This window comes from Thalassophryne amazonica, chromosome 15 (genome assembly GCF_902500255.1).
Source record: "Thalassophryne amazonica chromosome 15, fThaAma1.1, whole genome shotgun sequence".
NCBI classification, from domain to species: domain Eukaryota; kingdom Metazoa; phylum Chordata; class Actinopteri; order Batrachoidiformes; family Batrachoididae; genus Thalassophryne; species Thalassophryne amazonica.
The window spans coordinates 61473158-61490335 of NC_047117.1; the positions used below are offsets into that span (position 1 = coordinate 61473158).

A 17178-nucleotide genomic window follows, 5' to 3' on the forward strand; every position below is an offset into this window, starting at 1 on the left:
TAATGTAAACTGTAAAAATAATAATTAATAATTATCTTTCATCCAGGAGTCTTTCAACTTTGAAAGAGCAGATTTGGAAATGACAATACTCCAGGTTAAACTCATGCTCAAGGAAGATGATTACTAAAGGAGTGCAAAACCAGTAATACTGTGATTATAATACCAATACTCTCCAAAAAGTGAAAAATACTGTGACAGTAGTTTTAGTTCATATCGCCCACCCCAAATGTGAAGACTGGCTTGATCACTTCAGGATGCAAATAGAGTATATCGCTGATTCCAGTGTAGTTTTGGCTTTAGGATTGGAGTGAGGGTTTTGGTGACAAAATTGCATTTTTCTAAATGATGGCATCATGTTCGACTCCAGTGTTGCCCTGTGTTTTGTTGAAATAACTTTGTCACCCCTGTTTTTTGCGATAGAGAAGCATCCCTCCAATGTGATGCTGCCGCCACCAAGCATCCGTCTGGCTGGCGTGTGCACAGTGGTGTTCAGTGATTGAATTATATAAATTTTATGTTGTGTGATTGGTGGAAAAATTGATTTTAGTCACAGACCATAGTCCCATATTGTTTTGATGTCGTGAGTCACTCCAGCATAAAACCGGATGATTGCCTGACCAACTGTTCTATGCACAGCCTGTCCAATCTGAGCCTCTAAAGCTTGGAACTTCTTGGGAGTTGTCACAAGTCTCACTCATTCGTCTCATTCTTGAATGAGCATTCATTTGTCTGTGTCTTCAAAAAAAAAAAAAGAGAGAGAAAACAACCTTCCCAGGGAGTGAATTAATTGGTACTGTAGGTGAATCGAATAGGTCAGTATCACAAGAAGTACTAGCATGCAAACCAAATTTTAGATGTAGCCTTACGTGGTTGTAAAGTTATCATACGTGTCATCACACTACAACAATGTACAGTGGTAAATGTGCTTTATAGAGCGAGAATGTCTGTCTGTCCAAACGTATGGGAGCAGGCCGTCTGTGTTGTATCCCATCCATCCCTTCACCTGTCCACAGGTCACCTGAAAGCTTAACGACCTTGACAGATGTCCGACAACAAAGGTGTCCGACAACTCTACAAAAATACGACGGAGTGTTGTGTATTGTTATGACTATTGTTATTGATGTTATAATTGACTACTCTCAGCTATATTCTATATATGAAACCTCTCTGTAGTGAGTGGAAGAGGATGTGTCATTCATATATATATAATTATATATATAAAATTTTTTTTTTTTTTTTTTTTTTTTTTTTTTTTAATGGGTGGAAACTGGTGGATCAGCGTGTGACTGTCTGTTCAGCTGAAGAAGTGAAGGCGAGGTGGCACGATTCCATTTGCATTTTTCTGTTTTTATTTTGGAGTCCATGGTGTGGTCTCTCAAATGAGACCAACTAACTTAAAAACCAGGTTTTGTCTTTAATGAGGTTTGCTTTGCGGGAAAGTACTTTTTGTCAGTAATCCTGCTCTGGTAAACCTGGCAAATAACAGGGTTGCAAGCAGCTCTTCTCGCCAATGTCAGCCTCCCCAAAGTGTCATATGCAGACACGTATCTGGTGCTGAGCATCCACCAGCTGTGCTGCTCTGCTGGCGCGGCTCGAGATGCACTCAACGGTGCAGTTTTAACCAAGCTGGTGCAATCCACGCGCCCTACAATCTCCACTGTTCCAAAATGATCCTTTATGTGCGTCTCGCATCGCCTGTTGTCCACCTCCAAAAAAAAAAAAGAAGCACCCGACTCTAACTCCCACTGTTGGGTTCTTTCTTGTGTATTTCCCAAACACCCAAATACGCTTGTGGTGTTGATGGGTGAGGGTGCCACACTACATCTCCACCAAACCCATCACCACACCGGGGGCCTCACTTAAAACTGCTGTTGCATGTGAATGAATCATGTATCAAAGAAATGCACAGAATAAATATTAAAAACCTTAATTTTCCATTGGTAGTTTAATATACTCTTGAATAAAGGCCTGACCTCCATGCAACATTGTTTTAACAAATCTAAAAATGTACTGCTAACTTGTAAAGAAATTGGTTATGCTTTTATATGCAAGCATGCAATTTGGTGTAACACATTTCAGTGAGTAGCAGTTAATCTTTATAAAAGCATAACTTGGGCAGTGTTGCACTGCCGGATGACTTTTGGCTGCTGCCAGCTGGTGTCAAGTGATGATTGTTTACTTATTAGACATTTTAGTGGATTCTCATTGAGTTGTGGGCACATTTGGTTTTGATTTTCTTGATGCCTTTAAAGTTTTCGTGCACATTCCATGTACAGCTTGATAAATGAGGCCCCTGTTGTACAGCGGATGTAGGCTGTGGGGGATCAAAATGTATAACTGTTGATAAGAAATCATACACAATGTATAAAGTGATCTCTTTTTGCACGCTGGTGCTAATGCTAATAGTAATGCTGTGTGTATGTGTGAGAGAGAACTTTCCATGTGGTTGGGAGTGGAGCATTTAAACCAGTTTAGTTTACAGCAAGCACGTGTGCTTTGGCACTTTCAGAGTGTTGTTACACCCACCCCACCCTGCCCCCATCTGTAAGTAAGCCAAATCTCATTGTCACTATGCAGCCAGTCAAACATGTTGGCTCATTTTTGAATGGGCAGAGTCTGTTGTATATACACAGACAATTTTGGATGAACCCAAGTTGGCCGAGGTTTGAGGTGTTTTGTTTTGAGCCCCCCTTCCAGCCTGCTTCACGTTGGCACCTACAGCCAGCAGACAGCGCTAACAAGTGAGGTGTTTTGAATGAGCTGACAAATATTTAAGGATTGTATTGGGGTAGGGGAGGGCAAGGTCATGCTGGGATTTATACTTTGGGAAATCAATGCTGCATGTTATTGTTGTTGCTGTAACTGCCATTGATTTGTTTTTGTTTTTTCTCCTCTGTTTTTTGGGGTGGGGCGCAGTGAGGAGGATGCACAAAACTTTATTTATAATTTTTACACATGTTTTTTGAAAAAATGTTGAATTGTGTATTTTTTAGAAAAGACACGCTCTTGCCTTTTCATTTTATGTTCTCAACTTGCTACTTTGCAATCGACTTGTTTAGACCCATCACTTGTAGAAAAGGGTTTGGGACTGTGGTTTAGAGCCTTCTTGGAAAACCGTTTTATTTCATTGTCCTCCCTCATGACTTTATCAGTTAGCGTGCGTGTGTGTGTGTGTGCGTAAGAGACAGAACCAGGGAGACAGAGCTGTTTTTTTTTTTTTCTTTACCAAAAGTCTTCAATGATGGTGGTTGTTATTAGCTTTTATTTTTGTCTGTTTTGTTTGTTTATGATTATGTTTTTCTATTCAGGGTAAAGTTGACACCAAATTGAACAAAGAAATCAGATGGTAACAGATGGTGTTTGTTTTCAGCTGGTGAGGTGGAAACAGTCCTTTTTTCCACAGTTAAGGTGCGCTGACACTTGATGCATGCACTTGCACGCACATGGTCATGACAGTCCCACCCTGTGTGTTTCCAGCTAGACGCCGTGCTTTGTTCCACCAACTGCCACGCACTGAGCGCTGGATGCTGTATATATAAAATAGTTATTTTGTAGTGGATTAATCATTTTCTGTGCAAGTTGGTTGCTGAAAGTGGCTTAATCGCTTCCTGAATCAAGGAGGACTGCTCCAGTCGGAGCTGTTCGCGTGAGCGCCGATGAGCTGGGAGAAAGAATTTGGAGCCATCTAAAAAGGGAATTATGTCATGTTTACATTGTCATGACTTGGTAAACAGTTGCATGTCCTTTCCTTCTGTGTGCAGCTGTAAAAATATGTTTATGATCGATTTAACTTCTCATTATAATCGATCAGACCAGCTGCACTCTGATGAGGTGCACTGATGCAACCACTCGCTCATCACTTTTTCTTTACTCCACTTGACGAGCTGCACATAGTGTTGGTGAGCTGATCGCGCCACGTTGCATGACATTTATGCGTGAAAGATTTTTTTGAACATTTCAAAATTCTCTTTGCACAATTGCACGTGCCGACGACCCTCTTGTGTTCAGTCTGCACCCGTTAAACATGAGTTTACTCTCCTGCATGACAGGTCGCGCAAGTGCGTGCATCAAAGTCGTATGTCAGTGGGCCTTTAGGCTGCAGTGTTTGTGCACATGATACCGCCACAGATAGAAAAATCTCTGAAATGAAACTGTAATAGTATTTTTATTATGTATGTTTCCTTTGATCAGATATTATGTTTGATTTTTATTTTTTGTTACCCCAGTTTGGGTCATAAAGAGTGCTGTTGTTTTATTCTACCCCATCCTTGCCGTAAAGTCCCCTCAGTGCTTTTGTATTTTATTTTTTGCTCTATTTTATGATTTTATTATTTCTGGTTTGTCTGATGCTGTATGCGTGGCCTGATTGTTAAAAAACCAGAGCATTTCCTGATGCTGAGATTGTTGTGACTGATGTTGCACTTGTAATTTTTTTTTTTAAAGCTTTAGATTTTTTTTCCCCCCTTGCCTAGATTGAATTACAGTAGTGTCTCTTTCTTCTTAAGTTTCAGCATTTATTCGATCAGTTGTAGTAGATCTGTGACACGGCAAGAAAATGATTCAACAGTGTATTTTATTTTCACTATTTATTTATTGGTCATTTGTACATTTTTATTTTGTTTTATTGTTGAGGGTAAACAGGACTTAAAGTAGAGAGTTAGTCTCTTTTGATATTATATCTTTGTGTACAGAAAGTGAAACATTGTAAATGACCATCACACTAACAAGCAGTCTGTAAACAGACAGATAAAAACGTGACCTATAGAGCAGTAAGACGTGCGAAGATACAGTTCACCCTCTGGCCCCCATGTTGTGCTTTTATTTTTACAGCCTTTATTTTTTGCTAATACTCACAGTTGAGCTAATATTTAAAATAATAATGTGTCATTAGTAAGTACTGATTAATAAATCAGAGTGGGCTTGAAAATATAACATGTAGGTACATGATTTCATCTGATGATGACCGGTTGGCTTGATATAGTAACTTGCACTCTTGCTTTAAAACATGTGACTGAGGTTTTACAGGCAGTTGCTGGTTTCTAAATGTAGTTCTGGGTCCTGGTTGGATGATTTACTAGTTCACGGGGTCAGGAGAGGATTTGTTTCGTTACAGCTGTTGCACTTTGAAAGCTTGTTGTACGCATTACACCGTGGATTTGACAGCTTTACTGTCCGTTTTCTTTTCTGCGCCCCCCCCCCCCCCATTTCACCCAGTCTCATTTCAAACTGAATAAATGCCCTTATGTTGTGAACACCTCAGGATTCTTTTGGAGAAAATAATAATAAAACACTTAAAAATAAAATAAACAAAAACTTAAAAAGTTGGTTTGTCAGGTGGTTTTCTTTTCAGATTCCCCCACCCCGAGGATTTGATTTAGAAATCACAATTTTAGACTGTTGAGCTCGGAGTAGAGCCACTGCTCCTTTGTGTTAAGAAGAACCAGCTGAGGTGGGAAGACCCATGACTAGGTGGAGAGATTATATCTCCTCGGTGGCCTGGGAAAATCTCAGTATCCCCCAGTCAGAGGTGGTTAATGTGGCCCAGGAAAGGGATGTTTGGGGGCCCCTGCTGGAGCTGTTTCCCCCCATACCCGATCCGGGATAAGTGGTTAAAGATGTATTTATGTATTTTAGACTGGTGTTATATTTATCACTTCTGCACATTTCCCATTATGAATGTGTGTTAGTACAGAAAGTAAAAGTGAAAGTAATTTAAAATATCAAGAAATCACCTAAATGTTAGAAGAGGTTCTTGAAAATCACATGTCTGCTCAGCTGCCACCTGATAGGATACAACCCTTAGTGCAGCCAGTCATAAAGACGTACTATATTTGGACAACACTCAGTTGGATTCAATGTCGAGCCTTTGGGAGAGAGCAAGGAAGAAAAGCAACATGTGTGAGTGAACTCTTTGTATTTGACCACATTAATCATTGCAGTTGTTTGGAGACGTTTGTGATGAAACATTCTCTGCATTTTCAGCCTTCGGAGACATTAATAAAGTTTGCACATCAGGCGCATCCTGGACTACAGCTGGAGCTGATGGAAGAAGCGTCGATGGTGAGTGACACTGAAAACTAACCTCCATTTGATTTTTAAACCAGTGGTGTCCAAACTATTACAGAAAGGGCCGAGAGGGTGCAGGTTTTCTTTGCAGCCACGGTCTCCAGCAGGTGATTTCACTGATGAACTCATCCCACCTGCTCAAAGTGATGTTAATCAGTGAAATCACCTGCTGAAGTCCTTTCTGGAATAGTTTGGACACCACTGTTTTAAACCCTTTCCAAAGTATTACTGAATGAATCCAGGGAAACAATATCATTAAGAGATGTTCACATTAAACCTGATATTTTTGTTCCGCACACAGAAATTGTAAACTTAGTACAGAACAACTTCCCATGTTTAACACATGCGCAGATCACGAATGTACTAGGGATGTGGAGATTAATCGATACGAATCGGTATCTAGATACAAACGTGTGCGATGCGAGTGCATCGATTCATTTGATGGGTTGAATCGCGGATGGATCGCTCGCTGCCTGCTTGCATCGATTTTTTTTCCCGATGGACCTTGAATGCATCATGGACGGAAGCTTGAAACCACATTTCTAACAAACACGCAGCCCCGCGACAGCAGCGGCAAACAGGAACTTTTTGATGCACCTAAAACATTTAAAATCAGGCGTTTGGAAATAGTTTGGCTTTTTTTTTTAACTATGGGAAGCATGACAAGACGCAGGTAAGGAATGCCGCACTGCTAAACCTTACACAGGCAGAGAGAGCGAGCGAGTTAAGTAGGAAGTAGCAAAATACAGGGCGGGGGGATAGTTTAGCTCAGAATGGCAATGTCTTGCAGTGGTGGAAAGAAGTGGATCTTCCACTGCTTTCAAAATTGTCCAGGAGCTACTTGTCCATCCCTGCAACAAGTGTTCCTTCTGAACGAGTGTTCTGCTTCTTCCTGAACATGTGAACCAACTAATATAACTGGGGAAAGAAAAAAAAAACTGAAAAAAGCCACATGAAATAAACCACCAAAGTGGGTGTTAGCAGTGAGAATGGCATTTATAAAGTATTTATTTTAATTATTCTTTTGTTTATCTTATGGACAGTGAATATGACTCAGAGTTAGACACTTGGTGAGACTGGTCCGTTTACAGCAGCTATGACTGCCAAATAATAGTTTACATCTTTCTTTGCACATGCAATTGTAAAAGACTTAATTGCGAAAGGTTATTATTATTTGTATTATTCATAATATTAAAAATCTTAATGCTTTCTGCTTCTCACTATTTTATTAGCCTACCTGCTGAAGAGTTCATATTAGTATCTGTCTGGCAGACAGGAATATGGACATTGCACTATTGAAAATGTCACTTTAAGTCACTCATTGAGAGTGATGTCTTATTGTTTACTGTACTGTTTAAGTTCTGACATTGTAATTAAACAGGTTCCAAATATGAGGAAACCGATTCCTGTTCCTTAATGTTGAATCTGGTAAATTTGTTGCTTATAAGGAGTAAAACAAGTCCTCTGCTTCTAATAGAATCAGAAGAATACCATAGTACCATACTGAATTGCAGCTTCTTATTTTCTGTTTAAATTTTTGGTATAATTTCTTTGCATCATGTTGAATGCATTGTATCGCACCAAATCGCATTGTGAGGAATTGAATCGCCATCAAATACATATCAAATCGCATTGAATTGGGAACAGGGGTGAATCGTACCGCATCGTATTATCGTGTATCATCATGTATCTCAAGAAGTATCGTATCGCTGGTAGTGTATCGAGATGCGTATCGAATCGTTGTCAGTGATGAGATTCACATCCCTAGAATGTACACATCTGGTACTGGGTAATCTCAGTATGTGACACCACTCTCCCATAGGACTCCGCGTTAAAATGTCCAACTTTAGAGCAGAAGTAAACATGTTAATTCCTTTCTAGGGCTATGGTTGTCAACGTTAACGCCTAAATGTTTTTTTTTTTTGTTTTCTTTTCTTTAACACGATATCCTGACCTGTATTTGGAACATCACTGGCATTAATTTATTGTGCTTGATAGACTGCCATTTCAGCAACACAGAAACTGCTGCTTCTTCATACACAGAATAAAGAAAAATCATTTTTTTTTAAATATTAACGGTTTATCTCATGTTTATTTCTTTGAGAGTAAATGTCTCCATACGGTGGACCAGAGTATGTTTTAGTGCAACTCATGTTAATTATATTGATGTCACACAAATACACACCCACACATCTCGCGTATCTGGGAGCATGCACGCATATCTGTATGCGTGCATTCCACCGCTGCACACATCTACCTGTGCGCGCGAGGCAGCTGTGCCTCATCTCTCACACACTACTAGTTGTGCTGTTTATGTGGGATGATGCATGTGTGTTTGTGTTCTGTTTTGTGCATTACTGTGCACATCAGTAGTAAATCAATAAAATTACTCTTATTCGCGTTTGTTGTCTTTCATGTGTATTAGCTCTGGATAAAGAGTTGCGAAGCACCTCCATCCAATAACTTAAGTTGCTGATTGCATTTAATTTCATGCTTAAACCCACAAATGCACAAAATCCTCATTTACATACTGCTGCGTATGTCACATTATCGCCTGTTATTAATAGTGCATTTACTATTTGTAAATGACCTGAAAAATTGTCTCCATCCCAACACACATTGGTTTGATTTACCTACACAATTTAGCACTTGTTACTTATCTGGGATTTTATTAAATCAGGCTGTAAGTGTCTTAGTTGTACTAAGTTGGAACTGATGCACCTTGATTTCACGCCAGTTCGTGATGTCATAACAAAAGTTATGTAATCTATTAGTTACATTTTCGTGACAATATCACAAAATAAGTTCTTGATGGTATCATGAAATTTTGGGTGGTGCATGGGGTTATGGTTAGGGGTAGGATTAAAAATAGTGAACTAAACTTCACTGCATCACGAGACTGATTCATTTCATGATGTCATGAAAAAAACCGCGTGAGAGTGGGCTGATTGATTAGATGAAAAAATCTGTTAACTTAATTTTTTTGAAAAATAAATTATTACAAACAATAAAATGCAGCATGGGTTGAAGATTAAAAAAAATGCAATTTAACATAACTGTGGACAGTCGTGATTTAAAGAAAATATAACAACTAGTACAAACAGGCAAAAATGGTGGCTAAACCAAAAACAAATCACACTTATAAAACCGTCCTTATGCATGTATGTTAGCAAAATCCTCTTTATTAATCACAGCCTGCTTTGAATTGGGGAGGTGATGATTAAGGTGTTGGGCTTGAGATCAGAAGATCCTCGGTTTAAATCCCAGCCTGACTGGAAAATCACTAAGGGCCCTTGGGCAAGGTGCTTAATCCCCTATTGCTCCCGGTGTGTAGTGAGTGCCTTGTATGGCAGCACCCTCACATCGGAGTGAATGTGAGCCATTATTTGTAAAGTGCTTTGAGTGTCTGATGCAGATGGAAAAGCGCTATATAAATGCAGTCCATTTAAAGTAAAATATTCAAACCTGTGGGTGTGATTATTTTATGTTTTGATATTTATCAGCTTTGTTCTTAATCTCACCTGTTTGTGGGTGGTTTACCTTTAATGACGGATGTAATGAGTGTAGCACCTTGGTAGATACGGGTGGATCCTCAGGTAGTCAACACCCCCTTTGCGTATAATCACACCTGTTGATGATTTTTATTAAGAGTTTCACCACCCATTCTCTCTTATAACTCTGACGAAGATGTAAACATACATTGAAACGTTAGTCTCTAGGCTTTGTTATACACCTTTAAATAAATAATATAATTACGTAGACATATGTAGATGTTACTTTACCTTACAGTCACTGATGATTTGTATTTCTTAATGTGAATAAAGTCCACTTTATTCACATTATTCACTTTATTCTCAAATCCACTCACACACTCATCTTCAACCACTTAGTCCAGTTAAGGGTCGCGGGGAGCTGGAGCCTATCCCAGCAGTCATAGAGCGTGAGGTGGGGTACACCCAGGACAGAACACCAGTCTGTCACAGGGCCACAAACACATTCACACCCACTCGCACACCTACAGACAATTTAAAGATTTCAGTCCACCTAACCCCATGTCTTTGGATGTGGGAGGAAACCCACGCAAACACGAGGAGACCATGCAAACTCCCCACAGAAAGGCCACAGGCGGGAATTGAAGGGAACTGTGAGGTAACGGTGCTAACCACTAAGACACCATGCTGCCCAAGACAAATCCAGTGACTTGGAAATAAATGTTCATGTATCCATCCCCTGAATTGTCAAAGTGGTGATGTGCTGATAATGATATTCAGGTACAAACCGTTGAATGTTTGTGCTGCGTTCTGCTCATGGAAGGGGAGTTCAGCTTCATTCCACACAGAGAATGAAGCTGTGACCAAACAACCAACAGAGATGTTTCTTAAATTCATTTTTTGCAGGAGTGGCCGCGTCTCATGAGATGGCAGCGAGTGATCTGCCTCACGTAAATAATTACAGAGGCAAGATCATCAGCGCCGCAAATGAACACGGTGTGCAGCCCGCTATTGTGGCTGGCATCATCTCCAGGGAGACTCGTGGAGGCCGAGGGGCAGGATTCCACAATGGCTGGGGGGACCATGGGAAAGCTTTTGGACTGATGCAGGTCTGTGGCTGAATCCAAATGTTGGCTTTCATCCGCACAAGTCCAACATCGCTCCTGCCAAACCTTTGTCAAAAATGTCATATTTTGTGGTTCTAGGTTTCTAGCTTCCATAAACCCCGCGGTCAGTGGAACAGCAAGGAGCACATCAGTCAAGGTATTGAGATTTTCAAAGGGTGCTATGGAGACGTTGAGAGAAAGTTTCCAAGTTGGACCAAAGAACAGAAGCTGAAAGGTAGGTGGCACGTCACTCTGATCAATCGAAATGCTAACAGAAATAGGGCTTTTTGAAACTTTAAATCAAATGATTCATAAATTAAATAATTCACTGCTTAATATTGATAAAATAGGAAATTAACTGATTGCTTCAGATGATTCATTGTTTCCAAATACTTTAAAGGGTGAATGAGACAACTAAAGCACTTAATGTTTCTTAAAAACAAAAATTAAACTGAAACGTATTATGTATGCAAAATGCTCAATGAAACAATACAGAAAAAAGTTTTGTTTCAACAAAGTACTTGAAGACATTAAATTAAATGCTTCAGAAAATTATTAAATATTTCTAAACCCTGATAACATTTAGTAAATTGCTCATTGTATTGAAATACCTCAATCTAAATGATTAGAATATTTACAAAATTATAAGTTTTTCAAAATACTAAGAACATGAAACACTTGTCAGAAAATTTTTCACGGAACCACGTGAAACGGAATGAAATGCTTTATTTTGGAAATTGTTTTAATGCAGTTACAACATAGTCCAGATGAACGATTAATTCAGGGGATGATTGTTTCAAAATGCTTGATCTGATCAATTAAATTATTCCACAAACTACAAGCACTCAGAGTGCAAACCTCCGCCAAGGCCATGGGGTCACTGACGCCATAACATCTACACGCCGTGGAATCATTGAACCTAAAGTCTAACAATGATGTTTGCTCAGTAGTAAAAAAGTTTCATCTGCTGTGACTGGATAGCATGTGTCCTTAGCGCTTGGCATCACAGTTTATTGCAACTTGCACCTTTCCCAGAAGCTACTGTCATCTGAGCACTGATATTGATATTGCATGTGCTTATAGACAAAAACAAATAAGAGACAAAATTCAATTTATTATTCAACTAAACTGCAAATATATGAATTTTTTTTTTAACATTTATGAAACACTTCTCTAAACAAGGCCATAGGGTCACTGACCCTAAAGAGATTCCCTCTTTGGCACAGTGATCTGTTTCTCTAAAATTGTATATAATAATCATTAGATTATTAATATATAAACAAAAATAAATTTAAGAAATATTACAATTTGAAAACAAATGCACCCGAACGTGATGACAGCTGCAACTGCTTAATGCTAACTTTTAACATTGAAAATGCCATAGACATGCTAACGCATTAGCATCAGGATCCGGATTGTGATCCGGATCAGCACTAAAATTTAATCACTTGTTCCTCTTGTCATTTCCAACCACTCCACAAAATTTCATCAAAATCCGTTCAAAACGTTTTGAGTTATCCTGCTGAGAAACAAACGGACAAACAAACAAACAAACCGAAAACATAACCTCCTTGGCGGAGGTAATTATTAAATGTTTCAAAATGCTGGAAAGATTAATTGAGTAATTGTGGATGGGGTACTCGGCACGAATCGGGATAGGTTAAATTCATACCACTTTTGGGTACTCAGTCAAACTTGTAGCCAAGTCAACTTGTACTCATTTCGTTGTAGTTCCAGAGAAGCTTGGCTCAACACATGATCAAATCCCAAAACTATTCCTACATATCCAGTACTCCACAATCTTTACCAACTTGTGCTGAGCTACTATGCCCTATATTGTATCTGGTGTTGCAAAAAATAAATAAATAAATAAAAACCTGGCCAAGTGTAAGAGCCTCTGTCTGAATCAGCATTAAACTCAGATAGGTGCCAAAAGTCATTACCTTTTATGTGCATTTTAATATAAATGGAGCTAGAAGCCAGTGTTGCTACGGCATTGCTAAGCAAATAACGCTAAATGAAACAATGCTTCAGAAAATGTTTCATTGTCTGGTTATGTCTAAAAATGCTAAACAATAGGTGTCAACTACTGATCTGTATGTAAAAAATATCTGGATAGCTCATTGGCCCATACAAACGCTGTACAAACCGTTGAAGCCACGACACAGCCATGTTACCACTCACAAGCTATATGGACCTCATATAGCGAACACATATAGGCTTTTTAGAACGTAAACAATTTTGAGTAATAACCAAGCTGATTCTCTCATTTCCTTCCTTTTTTGTTTTTCGGTTAATGTTCATCCCTCCTAATCTATCTGCCATGATTAGCTATTTGATTTATTTACTTTCTCCCTTTTGGTAGTTTCACACTTTCTTCCCCATCTATTCTCAATTACTCATATCTCACTGCGAAAAATACTCAGTTCTCCTCAGCACTGCCTGTATCGTGTATCACAGACACTGATGTTGAATTCAGAAATTAAACAATCTGTTTTGATTTCTTGTGCTTCTAATTTCATTGTCACATATGATGCAATGGTAACAGTTTTATGAATATTTTGTCAGACTTTTTTTATTTGTGTTCATTTTTCATTTAAATTGTAATGGAAGACATGTCCATGATAAACACAACAAAATTTTGACTATATTCCCAATTACTTTCAAATTCCTTCTCATTTTTTGTCACATTTTCTACCTTACGACTCATTCACGTATATTCATTGCAATAATTTTCATTCCCCTACTGTTTTTTATACAGCTTAGTTTAACTTTTTTCTTCAAACATAAAATTTTCAGGCTTATTCCCTCACACGTACATGTACGAGGTCTGTTAGAAAAGTATCCGACCTTATTATTTTTTTAAAAAACCATATGGATTTGAATCACGTGTGATTGCGTCAGACAAGCTTGAACCCTCGTGCGCATGCGTGAGTTTTTTCATGCCTGTCGGTTGTGTCATTCGCCTGTGAGCAGGCTTTGAGTGAGGTGTGGTCCACCCCTTTCCTCTATTTTTTATTGCGAATAAATGTCTGAACGATTTGGAGCTTTGCTGCATCAATTTTATTTCCAGAAACTGTGAGAGACCTCCAGGTGGACACCATTCGAAAAATTAATATGGCTTTCAGGGACGATTTTATGGGGATTAAACAGATTACGGGGTGTTACTGCCGCTTTAAAGATGGCCCACAACTGCTGAGAGCGCGGCGTGCTCCCAGCCCCCATCGACAGGCTGACACCCCGCTGGAACAACCAGATCATTTTCAACGTGAAAGCTTTGTTGATCTGGGACCTCGTCTGACTTTCACAAAAAGGCAGAAGATGTGGACATCAGCACTTTTTCCAGCACATTCCACCGTTACAGGAGTTTTTTTTATGGAAAGAAAAACAGAGGGACGCGCCACGGCTCCGTTCATTACGCAGGACAAAACCACCTCGGTGTTGGTCTCTCAGGACGGCTTTCAGGTGGATTTCAGACGGATTCCGGTTGCTGTCCAGTCGTGTGAATATCCGATTGTGCTTGTGCATGAACTGGACATGCCAGAACATGTCCCGTGAGGCTTCATCACGGCGTTGCTTTGCGCCGAGCGGCTGCACTGCAACGTGCGGAACTCCTCCGCATGTCTGTCTTAATGTGCCGGAAAAGTGCTGATGTCCACGTCTTTTCACAATTCCTGTGCTAGTCATATGACATACCGGATCAAGACAGCGTCCAGTTTAAAAATGAACGGCACATTTCACTGTTACAAGAGTTTTTGTCATGGAAAGAGAAGCTGCTCCACCGCGCCATATTAATTTTTCGAACGGTGTCCACCTGGAGGTCTCTAACAGTTTCTGGAAAAAAATTGATGCAGCAAAGCTCCAAATCGTTCAGACATTTATTCGCAATAAAAAATAGACGAGAGGGGTGGACCACACCTCACTCAAAGCCTGCTCACAGGCAAATGACGCAACCAACAGGCATGAGCAAGCTCACGCATGCGCACGAGGGTTCAAGCTTGTCTGACGCAATCACACGTGATTCAAATCCATATGGTTTTTTAAAAAAATGTCGGATACTTTTCTAACAGACCTCGTACATAAAAAAAAATGTACAAAATTAAAATTTCTAAATTTTGATTCTTTAATCAGTTTATACACGTTTTGTGTAATCATCAACAAGCTTATCAATATATATATTTATTGGTACCATATCATGAACAAAAGTGGATTAGAATAATCAAGATCTCTTGCTTTCGTTCATTATGTTTCTTAATAGCTTTGGTAAACTCATAAAATTATGCTGCTTCTACAATGCACTACATTTCTTCCTCAAAATATGAAAGATTGATGGACTCAGTTGGAAAAGCATTTACCATTAATCACAGAATCTTTTTTTATTAATTTAGTTTTTGTTCTAATACTATTTTAACCATGCAAAGTAACAAAACTTCCACAAGAATGAATGACAAGAAAAGCCACTTTTTATCTCTGTAGTCCTCCAAAAACTTTCACTACAAACTCTGTATCCTTTGAACTGGCGATTTTGTGAAGTTTACAGATCGTTCGAGGAGTGGTAACACCCCGTCACACCTTGAGGATTTAGCCAACGTATGCTGACCGTATTAAAAACACTGCCTTACGTCTAATAATGTATGGGTACGTTTTGCATAAATTAAAAGCACATTGAAGCATGCTGATATACAGCGAGTACCTCAAAAGATTTGAGCCTGCAGAATATGTTCGACATGTTCCAGCATATGTCTCGTACGCCCTGCATATGCAGGACATAAGTTGTAGGTAGGTTATGCAATTCTTGATACAAGTTTCTGGTAATGTACTCGTAAGTCGAAATACGCCAATTGATGCTGTCCACTGATTGGCTCAAAGCTGCAATCCTCATGCAAACAGACTGTTTTTATTTGAAACATTCACACATGGAGTAAATGTAAAGTCTTACCTATTCATTTCAGTTGGATTCATTCGTTCACATGCTGACAAAAACTTGTCCACATAAAGTGTCCTGATGTTGGAAAATGACATCTGAAAATACTTTAATTCCTTGTCATGGCTGAAGAAACGTGGTGTGTTAATTCAAGTCCCTCTGTGGTTTTTTTACCACAGCAAGAAAATTAACTTACTTTAAAAGTTGAAAGAGTCACAGCGCCTCATTCATTCACATCAGCGTTAACCACACTTGGATATCAGTTGATCGTTCAGCAGTCTGCACATGACGAAAATAAATCCAATGATCCACTGAGACAAAATAAACATAATGTTAATGGGGGACACTGCTGCCAACCCCCCCCCCTCCCCCCACGAATTCACATTGCCTCAATTCGGATGACGGACTGTCTTAAAGGTTAACGTACATAAACAATCAAATGTATTTGTATGGGTGATCTAATTCTGATGTATGCCATTATTACGTTCAACTTATTAACATATTTTTGTCTAAGGTGATTGTGTGGGAAGAAATTTCATTGCACTTGTTGTAATGACAATAAGTTTATCTATCTATCTAAAAGGGTTCTGCCGGTGGTGGAAACACAAACCAAGCCAGACTTAACTGTTCTGACACGTATTATGCAGTGCGGTACTGACACAAACCACTCAGTGGAAACGGGGCTGTCAGTGTACACTGGTGTGACAGCTGCATTATTTATTAGACGTATGCTAGCGTTTTTACTACAGTTGGCATACGCTGGCTAAATCGTCAAGGTGTGTGACAAGTCCGTAATATGACGGCCATTCCTCTTCAAAATATTAGCCTATGAGATACCCAGATATTTTTCCATACAGATCAGTGATGTCAATGGGAGGTTTATGGTTCATAAATACTTGAAGCACTGTGATGGTGATGGCTTGTAAAGAGTAGACAGTGCACCCCCTTTTGGTTTGTGGTTTTAGACTAAACCCACTATGATATGAATTAGTAAATACTCAAGGCAAAAGGGTTTTGTTTACAAAGTATGGTACCAGCGGAAATTATGAATGTATTTGCTGAAGTATGGAAATATTATCTTCCTCCTTTAGGGGCTTTGGCTGCCTACAACATGGGAGCACAGAATATGTCACCCCACAACGTGGACGCTCACACTACTGGGGGGGACTACGCCAACGACGTCACTGCCAGGGCCCAGTATTATGCAAACAATGGTTATTAATTCTGACATCTGATGCTGCAGTCGGTAACTGTTACTGATTGTCAACACACAAAATACTTCAAATAAAACTGTTTTGTCACCACAATTAATCAATGAGAAGTGGCTGACGTGAGGCAGTTAAGAATTTCACTGACTTAACATATTTCATATACAGAAGTATTTTATGGTATATCGAGATTGTCTTACACAGAATTAATCTGTATCTGATGATATGTAATTATCACTGTTTTGCTAATCCTCGTGTTTAAAACTTTTCTGTTGTGAGGATGTACTACAGATCATTCAACTATGACCCATTGGAAAATCTTTCTTAAGGAGAAGAGATGACATATCTACTATCTTGTTTACACCAGTCTGTTAAAGTTTTCA

General features: G+C 39.2%; 1 protein-coding gene and 1 long non-coding RNA gene across 2 annotated transcripts; both read left to right on the forward strand.

The window, feature by feature from the left end:
* Positions 1–2580: 2580 nt before the first annotated feature.
* LOC117525519 lies at positions 2581–5316 on the forward strand. The gene is made up of 2 exons (XR_004565078.1): positions 2581–3161; positions 3195–5316. It is a non-coding gene; the product is annotated as an uncharacterized LOC117525519 (long non-coding RNA).
* Positions 5317–5838: 522 nt separating this feature from the next.
* On the forward strand, positions 5839–16894 carry LOC117525518 (lysozyme g-like). The gene is made up of 5 exons (XM_034187378.1): positions 5839–5898; positions 5983–6060; positions 10464–10666; positions 10763–10898; positions 16679–16894. The coding sequence occupies exons 1-5, from the start codon at positions 5856–5858 to the stop codon at positions 16807–16809; spliced, it is 591 nt and encodes a 196-aa protein (XP_034043269.1). The 5' UTR covers positions 5839–5855; the 3' UTR covers positions 16810–16894.
* The last annotated feature ends 284 nt before the right edge of the window (positions 16895–17178 follow it).